Below are 21,861 nucleotides of genomic sequence, written 5' to 3'. Positions count from 1 at the left end.
TTACTTGATTTTAAGCAGTGTTGCAAATTTTAAGCGTGCTTAGTTAAGTTTACCAAATTAATGTAAACGATATCATGATCTTTACGTCTATTGAAAACCATCCACATGATTTCGGCATAGTACTTATATATCTGTGCACTTCTTTAAAAGAAAGCTAATCTTCAGTTCGTTGTAACTTTCTTCCTGTTTATTCAAAAATACCTCATACCTTGGTCATAGGATTCTGCACTAAGAAACTTTAAATGTGCGTTACCCCCTTCCTCTCACTTGCATTATTAGTATTGTAGAGGCCTCTAAAATTTGGTTGTTTTTTAATAATGCATTGTCCTTAGTTTGCAATACTAAACAGTATGTATGATATGCTTTCGTATAATATGTATTTTGAAATTCGTAACAGCCTGACATAGTATTATTTGAAAACATGTAACTATGCTGGGTTGGCAACATTATTAAGCTGGTGATATTCCAGATCGTTAGCGTCCCTCTGCCGATAGTTACAGGGTACAGAATTTCAGTTTATTTATTTATTCAAAAGATACCAAATTGTTTCAAAATATATATATAATATGGTCCCACCTGGTATATCCATAAAATAGTTACACATCAGTTTTCTTCGACATAATTTTGTGCTATGAAAGTTAATATAAAATTTAATCAATTTTATATTATGTAGAATGCTGAAGTTACATAACTCCTAACACTTCGTGCCACTTTCACTGGTGCCGAAAAAAATCCATAAAGAAAGGATGAGATAAATGAGCAATCCAACTAGGTCCAGAAATTTGAAAACTAGAAGAGAACTGCATTATGTCCATTTTTTTCTTTTAACAGTTCTACGATACACATTGACTCGACGCAGTTTTCTTGTGGTCAGAACTTTCAGTTCATGTAATTTCTGGACCTATATGCTGTTCATTATCTTCTTTTTTTTTTTTTTTTTTTTCCTCTGTCTCTTTATATATAGCTTTCGTATCGGTGAAAAGAGCAGCGTCTCAAAACATTGTGATTCATAGTGAATTATTGAGTGAAAACCTACTCGTTAATGGAATATATGAAACGAAAGAGTGGCTAAAAGATTTTCTGAAGAGTATACCGTTGGCTAAGAAATCGAAATCAAGGAGATTACTACAGTACTGTTAGTCTCACATAGTATTTAGCAAAAAAAATATGCTCCAAACACTGAACAGAATGTTGGATGGATAGAACACACGAAAAAGTTGAACAGTTTGGGCTTAGAAGTTTTAAGGGCGTAAAATACGGTATTGACTTCAGAGTAATCAGGAAAGGTTTATAGTAAAAGGAAATAAACCTTTGTTGTGTTCATTGATGTGGAAAAGGCTTTTGACCGAGTGAACTGGGAAGGATTGGGTTGGAATGAAAAAATAGAAAATTCAAGTATGGACCAACAAAACAACAGGATAGTTGCCACATATATTTAACATTTAATATCTATCTAGAAGATAGTGAAGAAAGCCTGCATAGTGACCGTATTTCCTCAAGAGGTTTGAATGCTTTATGTATTAACGGTTTGCAGATGATATAGCACTTGTTGTGGAATCTGAAACGAACAAAATGGATCAAAATAAGTGTTAAAAAAATAAAAATAAACGGTAGTGCATGGAAGTTCCTCAGTTTGCGGCAAATAACCTGTCAATAATGGCAGAGTACCTATCTATGTTGATGACTTGAATGATGAGTATGTAATATCCCTAACGTATTCTTGCGTAAGTGTCCGTATATATTTATTACATAATTTAACACGTGTTTCGGGTATCTTATGATTGTTAGTCTCATATTTTCCTAATGTGTGATTTCATTTCGTTCTTTTCAGAATGTCGATGTACTAAAGGACCAAGATGCGGTGAAACAACTTGGGAGTATACTTAAAACGAACGTTAGAGCTTGCAAAGCTCTGGGACATCCATATGTATTGCAGGTAACACTAGTTTTCTGTAACGTTATCTCGTACAACTTGTTAATTCTATGAATAATAAAATTCTTGCCTCAATTTCCTATTTCAAAAGAGGACTAGTAATGTACTAAACTGGTTCTTGGAAAATGGTGCTAATATATTACACTTAAGTAGTGACATAAAATCTTGGTAATTATTTTCTATTCAAGCTCAAACAAATGCTTCTTACATGTTTCAGATATTTTCTAATGTTTTTTCTTCTTTCTTTTAAGCTGGGAAGAATTTACTTAGATATGTTGAATGTGTACAAAGTTATGAGTGAAAATATCAGTGCAGCAATCACAGTGAATGGAGAGAATGTTACGAAACAACCATTGATTAAAAGCATGCGAGTAGTAAAGAAAGAAACATTAAAATTGATCTCTGATTGGGTGAATAGGTCCAATGATCCACAGATGGTAAGTTATACTTCTTTAGCTTTTTGTATATCATATTTTATAACTTGTTTTTAAACTTCAGTCGTTTTTAGTGTCTGAAATAAGCAGTGGTATAAGATAGAAATTGAAGAATATATTCCTAATGGAAACTACATCAAATGAATCTGTGTCGCATATAAAAGATGCATTGTTCGTAGGTCGTTCAATTGTAATGGACATATCCCTTCGATTCTTCTCACTAAGAAGGTTGTTTTTTTAAATACTAGATCGTTTAATTTCTTACTTTAGATTTAATGAAGTAGATGAAATAAACCTGCTGTTGTAGTTAAATCATCATTGATAAGGAGGAAAAAAGAAAGTTCAAAATGTAAGATCAAAACCGGACTAAAAAAGCAGATCAACCTTTTTAAAACAGCATGAGTGATTGGAAGAAAAGGTCGTTCATTTTTTTTTTTCTTCTTTAAATTTTAAACTCGTGTTTACATGAAATTGTGATTGTTCTAGTAAAATTGAAGGCAATAGAGATAAGTCGATTTTGGGAAGTTAGTATGAACGCAAGAGCGTCTAGTCCATTCTGCTATAGACAGGGTTAGCAAAAACCATGGGTTTTATTGAATTTTTTTATTTTATTTTATTTTTTTTTTTTAAATACTTTGCTCTATGTATTTATATCGCATATAAACAGAAATAAGTTTGTTTCGCCTTAGTGTTATTATGCAATAACCGGGTTATGCTGGAAGAGGCCATATAAGCTTAAGGCGGAATCCAAACTGCTTCTCGGCTTACATCCGAGAGAAAACTCTTCCATTTAAACTCGAAACCGGAACTATTTGGTCACAAATTCGATACGTCTGCTGACTTCCCCACGAAGGACTCCTGATAAAAATACGTTGTACTGATCTTTACATACTTGTTAATATAATTGTCAAAAGTCATTTGAGAAGGACAAAAAGATAAAACAGTTGCACAAGTGAAACCATTAAACAGAATTACATATGAACAATTTCAAAATACTGTAGAGTACAAAAGACCCAAGTCTTAGCAATCACCCAAGTCAAGAAATCAGAAGGTTAAGATCTATAGATTACTTCTGATTTTGAGTCTCAAATTTGTATTGACATGTGACAGTGATTTTTTTATTTTCGATTCCTTTGTATGAAGGTATTAAAATTGACTTTCTAAAAATGAAAACTTGGTTATAATTTTGTAGTCTTAAACAAAAGCTAAACCAGGAAAAAATTTCTAGACTTAATGAAATATCTGATTATGGAATAAGTTTTTTAAGAACAATATACCGAACAAAATTCACCATCATTAAATTGACTACCGTCCTTGATTTTTAAAAAATTATCATCAGGGTGTCTATCGGTCATGAAAGTCAAGAAATCAGAAAATGGTCATGAAAGTCAAGAAAAAGTCGCGATTTTTTTTTTTTTTTTAATACAAATATAAGTATAGACTAAAAAATGTTGTTCTATAAGATGTCAAGTTCTGTGGTCGGCTTTAGACGCTACCAAATCGCGAGCAAAGCACGGTTCTATCGCATGATGAAAATTTGGCCCAATTCGCTCTTAAGAATGTTACTTTCATGGTTTCGGAAAGAAAAGGTCACAAAATTTCATTTTGGAATTTTAGTAGAGACCCTGATTATGGATATAGAAAATACTTTGCATGATGTATAGACGTACATTGTACGTTATAAAGATTTATCCTGTTCTTTGACAGCATCGAAAACAATATATCTAGTGATTATTTCTCTTCCATAGGTAAATGTAATTGCGTACAAAAAATATGAACACATGGCATTATATAAAACGACACTGATTAACATTATATAAAAAGATACTGATATTTATTACGATATAGTAAAAATAGAAGAGTGTAAAAATTTATTATTCATCTTATAAACGAAAATATAAAAGAGGCTATATACTCACTCTGCAGTGCAATGCAAATTTTTCTACACTAGCATATTTAAATTCTTTTCTGATTAAGTTGCTTAAAAAGAAAAACTAACTTAGAGATTTTATCAGTGCCTAAACGATTTCGTATTTTAGATTGTACAAAATCAAAAGAAGAAAAGTTCTTTCAAAGTGTGTCTATCGATCATGAAATCACAAAGCGGCCACGAAAGTCAAGAAATTTAGCTTTTGGTCACGATTTTTTGTACCTGTACAAATATAAATACAGACTGAAAAATTTTGTTCTATAAAACGTCAAAATTCACCACCAAAAGTATCTATGATCGGCCTTAGACGCCACCAAATTCTAAGCAAAGCCCGCTTCTATCGCTTGCATGAAAATTCGGCCTAATTCGCTCTCGAGAATTACGAAATTTTGTGGTTTGGTAAAGAAAAGGTCACGAAATTTAATTTTGAAATTTTAGTGGACACCCTGTTTTAACCCCTGCAAATGAAACAAGCAGTAAACACCTCCATAATTGGCTTCATATTTCCGTGCCAAGCATAATTGCTTTTGATTTCCACCATTCAATGGCTGTTACACCTTGTAGAACTTAGTCTGTGAAAACCACGCTAGAGAAAGGAGGAGACTTCGCTTGAAATTTAATTACCATGGGCAGTAGAGAAGTACCACCGTAAGCTTCTTCTGCAAATTTCATAGCTAAATTGTTTTCTTCGGCAGTTAATTTGAATTTTCGCGGTTTCGGATCGAGAAGGTAAGCCAAGAAATAGGGAGGCGTTAATGCTTCCGTATACCTGTTTTCATATTTATTTTCTATTTCCTTGTCTTGGAGTGCGTCTTTTAAGCACTTCCATATTCCTAAAGCGTCAGATATTGTTGTTTCATTTCTTTGAATTCTGTCCAGTGCAACAGAGATCGGCTTGAGAGTTGGGATCACGTGTCCCACATTTCTTTTAATATATACATTTTTCGCTTTCTGTTGTATCGTTTTGTCTATTTTTGATCGATTTTCACATACATTAAACAAAACTGGCTAATTTTTAATGTCACTCTTGTCATCCCCAGAATCTTCCACTAGTTCTTCTGCTTTGCACACTTCTAAATGCTTTTTCAGCTGGATAACAAGATCTTGCATTTCTGAGCCACATACCTTGCATTTTGCATGAAATACTTTCTCGTTTGCAGTTGGAAAATTACGTTGTCTTTCTTTCGTTCAGTCATTCAGATTTGAACTCCCGAGATCAAGGTGACCACCTACTGTTACAAGTTAAGAGAACAGTGATGTACTGCTCCTAACTAATTGTCACGGATGAGAAACACTTTTCAGAAAACACATCATAAATATTGGGAAACTCCCAAGTTTGCTTTTTAGTCTAACTAAAAGAAACTTGGAAACCTTCGTAACTTATCAAAAACAAAATAACAAAAATGAACAATTATATTTTACTGTTTTTTTTTTTTTAAATTAACTACTAGTGATTTAAATTTAAAAAATCAACAAAAATGAATTTTTTTCTTTTTCTTTTTTTAAAAAAGTGATTTTTTTTTCAACCCTGGTTGATAGTAATTGCATTTTATCAGTGTTAAGTGGAAATATAATGAATGATGTACTTACCCAACAGTGATTATATTTAATTTTTCCTTGCAGGTGCTAGACAATTTTATCCCACCCTTGCTTGATGCTGTGCTTCTGGATTATCAAAGGACGAGTGTTCCCTCGGCTCGGGAACCAGAAGTTCTTAGCACAATGGCAACTATAGTTAATAAACTCGAATCGCATATAACTACGGAAGTACCAAAAATTTTTGACGCAGTATTTGAATGCACGTTAGAAATGATAAACAAAGATTTTGAGGAATACCCAGAACACAGAACAAACTTCTTCCTTATGCTACAGGTAAGAATAATGTAGCAAAAGTTACCTACTTGGCTGTGGAAACAAATTGCTCAACCAGAAATGAGGCAAACCGCATAATTCGGATACTTTTATTTGTATTAGTGTCAGTGTTTCTACCTTATTTCGGTAAACACTTTTGCGAAATGTGATAGAATTATAGGAACAACAGATGAAATATATATATAAAATGTAATCATTTGATGGTTTAAACATTCAAGTGTGCAAGTCAAATCTTAAAAATGTGTAAATTATTTCCTGTTTTAATTTTAACCTCTACTTACAATATTACAAAAGCTTTACTTGATCACGTTTGTGAGTTTAAAAAGTCCGATGAGGGCCGAGAAAGGATCACTCAGTGAAAAAATTATTAAAGGATCAGTTGATTCTTAGTCTCTCTCTTTTCTCTCTCTCTCTCTCTATCTCTCTCTCTATCTCAAACTGAAATATTTAACTTAAAAACCTTTAACATATGATAATTGCATTTATTAGAGCAGTCCAAGGAGACCTACTCATCATGTAACTTTTTATTTTCAATTTGTAATGTGTGTGTAAATCTAAGTACTAATAATACCTAAGTTTTACTCTTTTAGTCTCACCTGTTATCTTGTTCAAAGGTGACCTTTTCTCTCAAGCATCAAAATTATTTTTATTTCTCTTAAAATATCAAAACTTATCTTATAAAAGCAGAAGTCATTTTTAAGTATTATTTAAAACATTTCTATTTTTGTAAAACAAAGGTGTATGAAATGTTTGAGTATTTTAGGAACAAGTTAACAGCTAGTTTTTAGAAAATGGGTACTCACTGTTCACTTTCATTTCAGGCTGTCAATAGCCATTGTTTTCCGGCTTTCCTCAGCATCCCTCCTGGTCAGTTCAAATTGGTTCTAGATTCAATTATTTGGGCCTTCAAGCATACAATGAGGAATGTAGCGGACACTGGATTGCAAGTAAGTACTACATGTGCATCTATGGTAACAAATTCTTCGACTGTGTTAAATAATCCACGCGTTTCCCCTTAAGATATTGTAAACTGTAACTTCAGTGTAATTGTCTTGTACTTAACAAACCTTCAGTCTGTAAAACTGGATTTGTGTTTTTTATTGTTGAGTACCTCGTCTCCAAAGCATACGAAGATTTTTATTTCAGATACAATATCGTTCTACAACAGTAACTATTCCACTGATGAAACTTGACAGTATTAGACACCCTCGTGTAGAGTAGTCGCTAACGCTGTCCCTTTGCGAGAGATCGCGGGTTCGATTTCCCGTGGGGACACTCAGGCGAAAAGTGTATAAACTTTTTCAGGCCGCCATCCTCAGGTTTTCCTTACTCATACTAGGTGGATGCCAGGATGATATGTCGCATAATGATCCCAGCATGCTTTCTTCTTCCACAATTTCTCGGGGAATGTGATCACCGAAGCACATCATCCCTCATACGTAATGGGCTAACATGGCCATAGATGCCGAAAGCCCAGAGATCTGGTTCCTAACCCTAAACCATCTTAATAGTCATGCAAAGGAAAACCCTTTACTATATTATTTTCACATTTTGAAAACTAGTGGACTTGAGAGCAATGTAAATGTATAGAAAATTAATGGAAAGTGTAACTTCCCTGATTAATCTGGAGTTAGACTATCTGGTTATTCAAAAAGAAGCAGATTTAAAATATTTATTTCTAGTGAACAACAATATATATACATAGTAAGACTATCCATGGCTTTGGATTGATTATTTTAACAAGAAACATTGACCAAAGCTTAAAACACACTTTATTTTAAATTATAATAACGGTTTCGGATATCTAACATATCCTTCTTTAGACAGTATCGAAAATAAATGAAAATACCTCTTTCGTTTCTTTTGTTAAAATATATACATATACATACATTACTGAATGGAGAATAAACTTGCGCCAATTGACGACACATCTACAGTTTACCAGGAGAGATGAATCTGAGAGCGGCGCCGTATCACACACATTTGTGTTTGTCTTCGTTTGTTTGTTTGTGCTGCCGTTTGAAGGTTGTCACTTCAGAAAGAAACTTCCTTATTCGAACGAACATAAATGTTTAAGTGAAGTATGAAATTGGTTCACTATATCACAGAAAAAATTTTAAAAACTTAAACAAAAAACATGTATATGTAAAATGTCTGCTATTATGGACTCCAGAAATAATATATTGTTGTTCAAGATGTTAAAACTCGTTGTCTAATTTGATAATTTTTCAGGAGACAAAAAGAAAACTTCTCGATCTTTCCACAGTATTAATGTTTCAGAACCATACATACCTTCTAAAAACTATCATCCTTAATAATAATAATAATAATAATAATAATAATAATAATAATAATAAAACGCTGACAACTGTTCTCATCACAACGGAGGCATACGAAATATCGCCTGAAATTTCCAATAATCGACATGCAAGCCAACACTATAATAGATTGTTTTTCAGTTATGAAAGTTATGAAGCATGGAATACTCAGAATACCATTTCTAAAAGAAGAGAAAGTAATTTCAGGTGAAGCATAAATGTAATCGTGGCCCTACTTAAGTAAAAACGCCAACTGGAGACCCGAGAAATAACAAAAATGTTGTGGTTTTAAATTCCAAGGGAAAGGAATTCGTATTCCATTTTTCTAGAGGACCGAAATATATAGTGTATTACCTTTAGTGTTGTATGAATATTTGCAATATTTTTGGTTACTTTTTTTTATAATGCGAATATGACTATTACACACAATTTTTTTGTGATATTTAGTATTTGCCAAGCGAATATAGCATTGAGTGAGGAAGTAGTTTTGACATTTTAAGTGCTTACGAAATAGAAGCTAAAACAATATTTAATGTAGGTGAATCATTATTCCTGAGCGATCTCTAGAGTTTCCTCATGGCTGTGTGGATAGCGTACGCGCCTGTGACGCAGGCACGTCTGATGTGGCCTCGCTGCTGAACGAGACGCTAACCTCAAATAATCTCATCCAATGTTATATAGTTATCAAAATACTAAGAAAAAAAAACGTACAATATTTAAAATGAATCTAGAAGAAACGAATGTGCTCAGTGTGTAGCTGAAAGAAATATAGCATAAATTTGTAGTAATTATGCACTAATATTAGTGTTAATTAATAAATCGACAAAGATTGAGTTTATATCGTGGTTTCTTAAAAACTTGTGATTCCGCATTCCGTGAATCTAGAAGTTTTAAGTAAGTTTTCTCTCTCCAGATTTTGTACCAGCTTCTGCAAAACGTTGCACAGCATGAACAGGCAGCACAGAGTTTTTATCAAACTTACTTCACGGATATACTGCAGCACATTTTTTCGGTAGTTACGGACACATCACATACAGCAGGTAAGATATTGCAGTTTCATTGTACAAAATTCTTGGAAGGCATTGACACTTGATAAAATAGAATCAGTATAATTTGGGTATGTTAGATCATAATGGAAAAGCGACTGAGCTGTTTTAAATTACTTTTTTGAATAAAGATAGTACTTACCTAACTAGGGTTTTATCATAATTTTTATTGAAATGCATATCCTATGGGAGATTGAGAGGGTGTGAGAGTTCAAAACTTACGTCCAAAGTAGAATATTACAGGATCCCTAAAGTTAGGGAGATGAAACTCAATATATAAAACTCCTCATTAAAAATAAATATGTTCTTGCATTTTCGAATATTCCGAAGATAATTTCCATATTTTTCTCTCCACATTCAATCGACGTTGCTCTCTCATAGTGGGGCTGAATCTTTTGAAATTAATTTTTGAATATAGTTAACACTGGAGTTTTTATCATGTTACTTTAATTAAAATGATTATTATAAGGATGAGAGGGATAAATAAAAATGTATGCCAAAAATGAAAATGAAATCTTTAGTTTTACATCCCACGATAATGCCGGATAGTCTAAAGGAGACTGGGGGCCGCGGTGGCTCAGTGGTAGAGCGTTCACCTCTGGTGCTTGGGGTCCCGGGTTCAAAACCTGCTCCCGCCAAGTGAACTTTGTGGTGGAACACAGTATGCGTGGGTTTTCTCGGGGTTCTCCCGTTTCCTCCCACTCTTCATTCCACCATTTCATGCATCTCTCATCATCGCAGTCTCCTTTAGCATAACCGGCATAACCGTGGGACGTAACACTCAGATTTCATTTTTTTTTCTAAAGAAGACTGATGAGAAATGAATGAAAAAGTGAGAGGAAACGGGAAAACCGAGACAACCCATCCACACGGTATTTGTCCACCTCAAAGCTGCTTGGCGTGAACTGGGTATTTCTAATAGAACTGAACTGATTCTTCGTATATCGAGTATGTTTTGTTAATTGGTTGGTGTGGTATTTGGAGTAGCGAATGAGGAGGATGAATTATCATTGATTGAAGCGCAAGTAGCCGAATGGTCAACATGTTCGCCTTTAAGTGTATGATCCAGAGTTCGACTCGTGCTGGTAGCACTTATTTTTCGGTGTTAGCATAGTCGTACAATGCAGATATAATTGAATTAGTAGAAACCTAGAAATGGCGTTGATTGAAGACTGAAGACTTTTGTACGGACCACAAATCATCCTGCAGCAAGAATATGGTTGACCAGAGCTAGTCGTGCACTTTATAACACCAGAAAATACAGTTTTTAGTTAATAGCTTTGATGTAACGTTATTAACTTTACCTATAGTTTAAGGAACTCAACGGTATATTACTGGGAACTTCATTGGACTCTATTTTACCCAAATCGATTGCTGTAACTCATCCCAAGATCTGTTCATTTCCCAGTAATTTCTTGGTTATTCAGACCTTTAGATGTGACTTGTTCCCCGTATAAATTTTTCATGCACACGGTTTATTTCGATCAAATAATTCGCATATTTACGTGAATTAATTGTGGCATACACATTTTACAGAAAATTTCAGTGTGTTTCGATCTTTTTAAATATCTATTTTGATACTTATAGAATTTTTTGAGATACAACTTAATTGTTAACTTTGGCTATTGAAAAATAAAATCAATTTAAACAAAATTGGATTTATTGCTGGTTGCAGTTACAAAATTAACAAATAGTATATTGAACACAAGTGAATGTATTATCCCCTCACGGGATACCAGTTTAGCTACCCAATCCACAGCTCATAGATCGGAGAAAAGGGAAAATGACACACTATTGTCCCCAGTTCCATGCTCGAGAAAAGGTCTGATCCTTGATCACTTTGAAGTGAAATGATTAGATGAGAATAGAGAGAGAGAATATATGACCCCGCTGCTCCCACCCAGCTTTTTTATTTGGAAGTTCCTTTGTTTTTTCTTTTGTTTAGTTATTAAAAACCACTTTGATAGTCAGTCATTTATCTAAAGATTAGGTGTTAGCATGCGGAGTCAGGTTTTATTCAGTTGCATATTGGTTTTCATTGTTGTCAGTTATTTACTATCTTAACTGTTTTTAACACTTAGATTAAAAAAAAAATCGTTCGTCTTTCCTGGCGTTTACGTGACAGTCCTCAAGAACAAAGATAGACGCTTTTTTTGATTAGACCAGTTATTAATGGCAGTAAGGCGTCCAAAATTAGTTAAGAAGAGATCTACTTTTTCATGGGGGGCAGCAGAAAAAAATTTGGAGTGGAACGGATTGCATTATGGGTTTTGGGGTGTGGCGTTTGATGAGTAAGTGGAGGAAGGAATGAAAATGGGGACAGATTGGTGGTGAGGGTTGAGTAGAATCAGCAGGCGGTGGAAGGGTGGGATTAAAACGGTTAGTTTGAACGGCGATGGTTAGGCATAGTTAAAAACTGTTAAGTGTGTGTGTGTATAAGTTATATATGTATATCTTGATAACAATGTTAGCTTTCTGCCTCAATAACAACAATATGAGGTCTCTGAAACAACACCCCACAAGTTTGCTGCATCTCTTCTCCCAGACAAACGTAAACTACTTTGGGAGGCAAATGCTAATTCTTCTGTTGAATGTTTCCTCACTAACAGACACTTGTTCGTATTCCTTCGGTGGCTTTCCGAGTGTGCTGCAGGATGACGACCGTGGTTCAGGATCATCTTGTTGCTGCTGAGGCAGAAAGCTAACATTGTTATCCAGAAACTTACCATCTCGTAATAAAAATGCCTTCAGTACATAATTCGATTTTTGCCATTTTTGATACATTTGGCAATTAAAATTGTTTACTTCTTGTTGAATGTACTCGTTTCCATCTGTGTTTGTTTTCCCGAGTCCTAGTTTGCTCTAGACATATGTCTGCAACATTTGGTAGTTAGGGTTCTTTTTCTTCTTTCACGCCAAATATGAAACAGCTTTCTCCGGGATACAGACATCATATCTGAAATCATTTACCATATCATCAGGCTGCAGTTTGCTGCAGCTAATGTCACTATTATTGCATACGAGAACATTCATGTATTGCACATAAACATATTTCGAGGTGGATATTTTTATTATAACTTCCGATGTACGTGTGCTACTTGTGATAAACTCATTTCATTTTTCAGTCAATTTGTGTTTCAATCACAGTACATCCCTGTTAGCAGCGAATGCAGCAGTTCTCGATTCCTAACAATCGAGCAAACGTTGAGCACGATGTGATAACTTAGACCCTCTAAATCTGACCACCATTAGTAATACCTGCTTCTGTATCACAACAGTACGTGTAAACCCATTTCCCTGCAGAACGTAATATCTTAATACTGTTGTTTCTGTCATCTGTGGTTTCTTTGTAGCTCATTACAAATACAATGGGTGCAATTCACAAGTCGCTATTCGCATACCATCGTTGTCAATTTACAAAATGTTATTTCAGAATGCATAGTAAAAATTAGATTTAGAAGAATAAAATAGACAATAAAAGCTGGTGGTGTTGGTGGTGGTTGTTACTTTTGTATTCTACATTGTTTTGTGCTCATTGTCAATATGAAGTATTTCAGTGCAGTATTAAGAGAGGAAAAGTTAGAAAACTGTAATCAACAACCATTCACATACATATATACATACATAGTAGACGCAGGGTAAGCTCAAAAGGAAAGAAATCATTGTTCGAGCACAATTACCATTTCTCCTAAATTTTTAATGTGTTTTAGGATGACATACGTATACCAAGATTAATCCAAGTGAATACTTGTAAACACATGTTAGTTTAGTTCCTTAAGTTGTTAATTTTCTATTTGTTGATGAGCTCATTGAAGAATTAACTTTTACTTGTTTTGATAATCTGAACACGTGTTTGTATGAACAATCAGAATATTATTTTTGAAATCTTCACTATTACTGGTTATTGGAATGTTGGGTTCTAAACTATAGGGTTACATGATATGTGTTACTAGTTTTCTACGTTATGCGTCTTGCAACAAAACAACGTATGTTTCCTTTTGTAGAGTAATAATCTCAATAAAATTCATTTAATATATCAAGATATATCCTGTAAGATATGGAAGGATGTGCGTTCTGTAATAATAATAATAATAATAATAATAATAATAATATTATATTCAATTTTCCATGGTTTTGCAGTTTCAGATGGTTACAGTGTGAGCGTAACGTAGTAGTTAAAAGTATATTGAATTAATAAATTGATTGTCCTTAATATTGAAATATTTTGGTCAGGTATATCCTATTTCGAAAAAATAGTAATAATATTAAAGGTAAACTTGGATTAGGACATATCTTAAAATGTCGTTTTTATAAAATCATTCTATACAAAAATTTCATGTGAATATTCATCATCAACATGACATACACTAGTATAGCGATATATTTCCGTAAATTAAAATTTTACTGGAAGATTTTGATATAGTTTTTAAGAAAGTGACAGAAAGTAACTTGCTAATGTATATCAATAAAAAATGTAGTTTAGAAAATACATCAGCAGCAAAAGATATTTTGTGCATCTCGACTTAACTGCTTTTTTTCATTTACAGGACTGACAATGCATGCAACTATTTTGGCATATATGTTTAGTTTGGTTGAGTTAGGAAAGATCACTGTTCCTCTGGGACCCACACAGGATAATGTATTATTTGTTCAAGAGTTCGTTGCAAGTCTTTTAAGGGCAGCATTCCCTCATCTCACCACCAACCAAATCAAAATTACAGTGCAGGGATTGTTCAACTTCAATCAGGATATACCTGCCTTCAAGGAACATCTGCGTGACTTTCTCGTTCAAATCAGGGTAAGGAACTTTTAATAATACTTTTTATTCATATAATGATAGTTATTTAACATAGTTTTTTTTCCTTCCTGATAACTGGTAGACTTTATCTTGAAATTTGACGATAATCAACTAAAGATGTTAAGAGATGTTCTTTACCTCTATTATTAGGGGTCTGCACGGATACGGATATCTGCATCAAAATTGGCATCTTCGGATATATCTTTTCTGTGCGGAAAGCGGATGAAGTTGCGAATATGGTTTCCTATATCTTTTCCCTACCTTAAAAAAAAAAAAAAAAAAAAAGTTTATTTTGAATTACAAGTTTTTAAACCGGTTGAAAAATAACTAAAATCAAAATTAGTGTGTTTGTAGCTTGTGACTCAATGACAGCAAAAGGACAAGAAATGATTCGATAGAGTTGTTCTTTTATTGCTATTTCAATATATTTAGCAGCCTTTTTGTAGCTGAATGACATCTCTGACCTAAACAGAACGAAACGACAGATCCCTTCGCTACTCCTCAAGTACCGCTATTTACGTAAAAAGAAAAAAAATAAGAATTGCAGCCAAAGCCCCTCTGATAAAGCTGAAAAATTTTTAGACCATTGGCCTTAAGATGAAGAAATGTGTTCAAATAGTTTTTCCAGCCTGAGAGGTCAGGAACCAAAACCCTATAGATCGTTCATTAATTTCAAATTTGTATCTGCACGGTTTATATTGCATTTTATTTAGCGTAGTTGGTATTTGATCACGAGGAAACTGATATTATGTGTGGTTTTGTTTGATCCAGAAAACTACAAGAGATGGCTGTTTAAAATGTGTTTAAAAATATATTCGAAATCATGACTATTATAGAATATTAAGTTATATATTTGCTACCTCATTATCTGCAGATGCGGATAGAGATGCTGCGGATGCGGTACGGATGCAATATTTTATATCTGCGCAGACCTCTATTGTCTATGTTGAGAATAGTCAGTCATAAAAGGAAGTTTCGTTAAAAGATTTACTTCGTGTGGCTTGTAATCTTCCTTCAGATTACCGAACGCGAGCATTTTGCTAATGGGAAATTTATTGTAGACTTATGATACAAAGAAAAGAAAAATGCGCTGATATTTATCCTAGTGTGTTTCAAGGTAACACGAAGGTCTGAGTTTTTTCCTGCAAGGAAGTCCTCAGGAAGGAGTGGTTTAGTTAAACCAAATTGTTTAACAAAAGGAAGAAACAACCGATTTTTAACACGCTGAATCCTCTATAAGTTCGAATTCAAAAGTGCATGACTGGACCGGGATTTGTAGCGTACCGTGCCGATGCGTTAACCACTACGCTACCAAGTCGAAGATCCCCGGGTTCGAGTTCCGGTCCAGTCATGCACTTTCAGTTTGTGTATCATTGAATTTAGATAACTTTGTGTTTTAAAAATCGGTTGTTTCCTCCTTTCGTTAATATAATGTTAATACAACCATCAGAGGTGTTCTGAATATGGGCACTGGGTTGTCCAATTACAACACGAAGTTATGGTAAGTAATGGCAATTCAAATTACTTGTTTCTTCATATTTTCATACCAATGTTCAGAAGAAAGAATAAAAAGAAGTATTAATTTTTACCCCGAGTTATCTCAGGCACACAAGAACAAGTTCAGTAGTAGAGCTCTTACCTTTTGCGCCTGGTCCCTAGTTCGATCCCAGTTTCCTCCAAGTGAACTTTGTGGTGGATAGTCAGTTGCGTTGGTTTTCTCGAAATTCTTTCAAGTTTTTTCAACGTTTGTCATTCCACTATTTTCATCTCATTACTGTCTCCATTAGCCTCTGTGCATAATCGTAGGACAAAAGAAAGAAAAAATTGCTAGTTAACGATATATGAGTACTGAAACCATTTTTGAGTTAATAATTATATACATAATATGCAGTTCAATAACTCACGTCTCAGATTTGGCGTAATTTATGTACAGTCTCTTATTTTCAACGTTGCACAAAGAAAACAGCAAGTTCCGCGTTACAAAAATAAGCATAAGTTAAAAAAAAAAAAATCGCCAGTGTTTGCCATATTTCTAGAGATACCTGTTGAGCAGAATTTGCACAGACTATACCAATAAACTACTTCATTCGAGTTAGGTAAAGTAGAAACGGAAAATTAATACAGCCACGTAACAACTCAGAAGAAGTCCGATGTGTGTATCATTGCCTTTTTTCTATGTAGTTAGTTTTTTTCTTCTTCCTTTCTTTCGGTGTTCTGTAGTAGTTGTATAGTCAGATCAGTTGCCAAATTCAAGTAGAAGCCAAGACTGATTTTAATAATTTACGTTTGATCTTTTAGGAATACACAGGGGAAGATGATTCTGACTTATTTTTGGAAGAACGTGAACAGGCATTGCAGCAAGCCCAGGTGGAGAAGAGGCGTGTACAAATGTCTGTGCCTGGCATCTTAAATCCTCATGAAATGCCTGAAGAAATGCAGGACTAAATATGCATCAATTTGCACCAGTGATCACTACTGCACCAACGGTGAAGGCTGAATAGTTACAAGTGCAGTGTTTTTGAAAGAGGGGAGTGGGGCATGGGGGAAGTTAAGTCGTGAAGTACCTGGCATTGTATTTATTGAGTGCAGTTAAAGGTGCAAAACCTTGATGAGTTTAGTGCCCTCTGTGAGGTGCGGTATGTGTGAAGGATGCAAGTATACAGAGTTCGGTTGAAGAAATTAATCTGTTCCTGATTCCTTATGAGTGAAATTTTTTTAAGAATAAAATTAAAAAAAGAGCTTGAAGTATTGTCTAATTGCGTAGAGGGTAATTGATGTTTGTATTTTTTAAAAACATGAATTTTTTTTTGCAAGTTGTAACTGGATGCGTTAACAACTTTTGCTAACTTTCCTTTGAGATAAATAAGAAAAACCTTGTAGTTACATAAAATTGTGTAGTTGAAGAAAATGTTTCGGATAAACTTTTAGCCACCCTTTTTCTGTATATTGAAGTAGGGACACTTTAAATCAGTTACCATGGCATTTTTTGCGTCCTAATAATTTGCATTTCATTTATTATATTACTATCTTTACCTTGGTGTTTCATATGTTCATTTTTTAAAAAAAAGAAGAAAAAAAATACGTAGCTTGTGTTGTGATTTTTTTTCCACTTTTGTTGGTTTAATCCAGAAGAGAAGGAAAAAAGTCCACTTAAATCATAGCATCATGTTGTGTAAGTTTAAGAAACTGTACCACTAGACAGTATTGACTTAGTTGATAGAGCCACTTTGTAAGCTCTATACCCAATACATTGTGAAATACTTGTGGTGGATTAAGAAGTCTATATAACAATGTTATTTGTATGCTTCGACTTTAAAAGTTACAATAATCCTTTTTGTTTTTATTTGAATGAAGGGGTGAAAAAAGATTAGAGTACTCTGAATATTGATGTCCTTTTTTTATTAAATTTAAAAGAGAATACCTTGTAGGATAAGTGTTCAGGTTCCTTGACAGCCCCTTTATTAACCTACAAGGAGCCTTATATGTACCATTATTGGGAACAGTTGTTTATAAGCCCTTGAATGTTGACATATTTTTTTCTTTCTTTTTTTTCCCCCTAAATAGCACAACACAAAGTAGTATTCATATCCATTGTTTTTTATACAACTTTGTACAGATATAAATATGAAATCTCAGTGTGAGAGTTTATCTCAAGATGTAATGTCATAGTTGGTGGTGTGGGCAAGGTTTACCGTGTCAATCACTGTCATTTCGTTCTAAATTTAATAATTGGCTTCGTATAACACCAATGTAAACACGTAATTTGTATGGACCTTCCACCGTATTTTTTTTTTTTTTCTTGTGGGTTGAATATTACTACACACAACTGGAGGGTGAATAATTTAGAAACCTTCCATGACATATACATTTTTGTCTTCACCCAGTTACTGTAGCATACAGAGTGTATGGTGTGGCCCAACAGTAAAGGTCCTGATTTTCTTTGCTTCTGTTGTAAGAAGAAAAGAACAGGTACACTTGGGCTGTGTGTGTACAAGCTTTTACAATTAGAATGATCTTTGTGAGAATTAAGTTAATAAAAGTTATTTTACAAAGAAATATTTTTGTTCTTTATGTCGCTAGAACAACTGTAATAGTATATTAATCAGAAAGAAACCCGTAGCAGTATGTTATAATTTGTGACTGATTTTGGTTACGTGTAAGGTTAAGTACATTGAGATTTTGTTTTGTACTTAAATTTTGAAAGTAACTAGTATTATTGTTTAAAGGAACTGATACTTATGAACGTGCGATCTTGTGTATTTCTAAGTAGAAATGATTGTATGTGTATAGTCTGGTTAGAGAGAAATGGCCGACGTACCTTTTCCGAATCCTATATCATCCCCCGGATAAACGTTTTTTATCCTCTTTCAACCTCTCGTTATACACTAAATACCATGTACTCAAGAGTGATGAAAAGAAATGTGTATACGTGGCCTGTTTTTAAACACGACTGTACATAATAAGTTTTCGAACCAAACTTAAAAATCAAGAATATTGTATACGCAAGGAAAAAAACAACCGTGATGTGTATATGCTAAGCAAAATTTGACCATCGTCGAGTATGAAGCAGAAATCTGTGATAATTGCACCAAAGTTTTAATGTGAGGTATGCAATCCAGAATTTGACGAAGTAGCACATCGAATCAACCTGGAAGGCCAAAACGATCTACGATAGTATAACTGTTATAGAACTGTTTGATAAAAGAAATATGTTACGCTTAATAAAAGTATTCAAAATTGAAAAGTATTCGATCTATTTCTTGCCTTTTCATGTAATTGATTTTGAAATACATTTCTAACATTGCTTAGAAATTCATTGCTAAAGCTCAAAAATTACGCATAATTTACTGGTAGGAGGCGCAGAGTCGTAACCGGAAGCGATGTTGGGTATAAAATGAATAATGCAGAATTTCTTGAATATTACATATAACGATAATGTCAATTGTTGTTTAATTTATCAGTTGAAGGAAAAAAATTAGAACAGGAAAACTATTGTTACTTCTTTTCGTCTCTATGCCAATCGATGTCAAAAAAAAATATCCATTATATGCTAATTATGTAGAATTTTCAGTAAGAAAAGTTATCGAAATAATAGTCTTAAACCATCCGTGGACATGCAGTTTGGGCCGCTGATGATTGGAAATATGATCGGATGAGTCAACGTTCACCTTATTTTTAACCTTGGGCTGTGTGTGTGTGTGTGTGCGTCTGTTTCGGACACTCAATGTACGTATGATCCACAGCGTCTCCGCCCAACCATGAAACACGGCGGTGGCTCTGTGATGCTGTGGGTGTGCAATATTTTAATTATCAGTCGGATCCTGTACTGACGCATACATATTGCGTCACTGCCTGTGGTTATATAAACAGGAAAAATCTTTATCATACACATGAAATTTTGATTTTTTCCTCCCCAAAAGCAAAAATTTACAGTTATGCAGGTGCTCTATCTTCCCTAACTATTCTATTGGAACTTTCTATGGTGTGTTGTGTAGGCCAAAGATGAGGCTTTCAGAAATTGCTATGTTTGTCCGATGTAGCCAACAAGAGGGGGAAAAATGGGATATTTTCCCTTTAAAATAGGGAATTAAATTTTTTTTTTTGGGCTGGGAACACTACTACCAGACAGACGCAAACTATCTTAAACTTTGGTACACCACTAATATATCACAGAAGTATCATGTCGATATCTAAGAAAAACGAAACTTGTAATTTAAAAAAAAAAAAAAAAAAAAATGGTAAAGAGAAAAAAGTAAAAAGAAACTAATGTTTACAACCTAAATTCGAATTTTTCGTGTGTTCTCTAATTACCCGATTGTAATGATCTGTACTTGCTTTTGTTCAATAAGGACTGATGTTTGACTGGCATTAGTTGACCTGCGTTCGTATGTATAGGTACGGATTTATAAACATAAATTGTGACGGTTTCGATTTTTTTTGACCGAAAAAGAGGAAAACTTTGATTTCCGTAGTTGACAACACTAATTGAGAGTTGGTCAAATTGGTCTAAAAAATTAGGTATCCATCTGAGCTCTATACCTGACAGGTCCTAAGTAGAGCTCTCTAAATCAAAGGAAGTTATACTTAAAAAGAAAAAAAATCTCTATCTTTTTTAACTTTAGGCTCAAATTTGAAAAAGAAATGAGTCAGAAAAAAAAAATAGGATAAACTATGGTCCAACCATATTTGGCATAGAAAAAATCATTCCGATACCTTAATAAGCGTTCACACAGCAGAGGATTAAGTAAAAGTGACAACCTCATATATGTCACTTTAGCCTTTAGGTCCCGAAAGGGTTAAGCATTGATACTCATAAACTAAATCTGCAATCGTAATAACTTTTATTTGCCTTGCCAGGGCAATTCCAATTTTTCCGGGTTGATATACTAATCAATGAAATGTTACTAAAACAAGTCCCTTTAAATTGTAAGTTTAGCAACAACGCATTCTGAGTGAGATGGGGAAGGAATGAAATGAACACAGCTCACAGTTTGGAATTCTCAGTTTGCTGTTTGAAATTCTCAGTTCCTCTTTTGTTACTTCTAATAACGATATTTCTAGTACAAAACAGTCCCTTAGCATTAATGCAGCATTTTTTTTTTTTTCTTTTATGAGGAAAACACTTCTCGACGATAAACAAAGATCGTCATAAAAACAAAGGTAGTGAAGGAGTTCGTTTCTATCAATGCAACTGAAGAAGCTTTCTCTAGTTGTTGCGATAGCATGTGTGTTAAGTAGTCTATTTTTTGAGTTGATCAGGGTGTCTAGCAGTCGGGAAAATCGGGAAAGTCGGGAATTTGTCTTAAATTAAAAAAATGGTCGGGAATTCGGGGATTTGTCTGGAATTTGCGAAAAAAGTCGGGAAAAATGGAATTAAATTCCACATGTTGGAAATGATGCTGACGCTTGTCGGAGCAACTCCGATAAACCTCGCGTTCCTAAATGCATCGCGATGTAATACTTTTACATTTTATTTTTTTTTTAATGTGTTCCTAAATACACCGCGATCCATCTCAACCGTTTTTCTATTTTCTACGTAGAAGCGGTCATGTGGTACGCGTTGCATCTCGTACACCGTGAATTTTCTGCGATTTATGTGAGGCGCGCGGTTTGTCTCCTGCTGTGGTGCTGGGGGAAGAAGAGTGGTGAGTGAGTGGTTGACAACAGTGTTTGCTGACAGCAGAAAGGTTTTTGCACAGACAAAGGATATACAGACCGCAAACTTCCAATATGTGCAATGGAAATCAGTTTTTATCGTCTGCACAGCGAAAGAGCCAATCAGCGCTCGGGTGGGTGGAACGATGTGTCGTCCCGGGTGAGATGGCGCTGCCATCGGTCTGTGAACGTGACGTCATGGGTTGTCATAGTAACCAGGGGACTGTTTTCGTCTGCTTTGAATCACAAGTGTTAGACGCAGTGCAGAATGATTAGCTAGCTTGTGTTCAGCTTTTCTTGTACTGCCTCTGGATTTGACATTCCTTTCCAGCTTTATATATATATATATATATATATATATATATATATATATAT

At 34.2% G+C, this 21,861-nt stretch overlaps 1 protein-coding gene across 2 annotated transcripts in view; it reads left to right on the top strand.

Moving 5' to 3' along the window:
* Positions 1 to 18,823, top strand: part of emb (exportin-1 emb) — a 66,862-nt gene extending 48,039 nt beyond the window's left edge. For both annotated transcript variants that reach the window (XM_081765135.1, XM_081765136.1), the window contains exons 14-20: positions 1,832 to 1,936; positions 2,185 to 2,370; positions 5,921 to 6,169; positions 6,991 to 7,116; positions 9,401 to 9,527; positions 14,081 to 14,331; positions 16,630 to 18,823. In XM_081765135.1, the coding sequence (XP_081621261.1) occupies positions 1,832 to 1,936; positions 2,185 to 2,370; positions 5,921 to 6,169; positions 6,991 to 7,116; positions 9,401 to 9,527; positions 14,081 to 14,331; positions 16,630 to 16,776 (1,191 nt within the window). In that variant the 3' untranslated portion in view covers positions 16,777 to 18,823. The remainder of the gene's footprint in view (positions 1 to 1,831; positions 1,937 to 2,184; positions 2,371 to 5,920; positions 6,170 to 6,990; positions 7,117 to 9,400; positions 9,528 to 14,080; positions 14,332 to 16,629) is intronic.
* The last annotated feature ends 3,038 nt before the right edge of the window (positions 18,824 to 21,861 follow it).

Source organism: Thermobia domestica, chromosome 7 (assembly GCF_964235325.1).
Source record: "Thermobia domestica chromosome 7, izTheDome1.hap1.1, whole genome shotgun sequence".
Taxonomy (NCBI): Eukaryota; Metazoa; Arthropoda; class Insecta; order Zygentoma; family Lepismatidae; genus Thermobia; species Thermobia domestica.
Note: the sequence above shows the minus strand (reverse complement) of the source record. Positions and strands in the feature narration are given on the sequence as shown.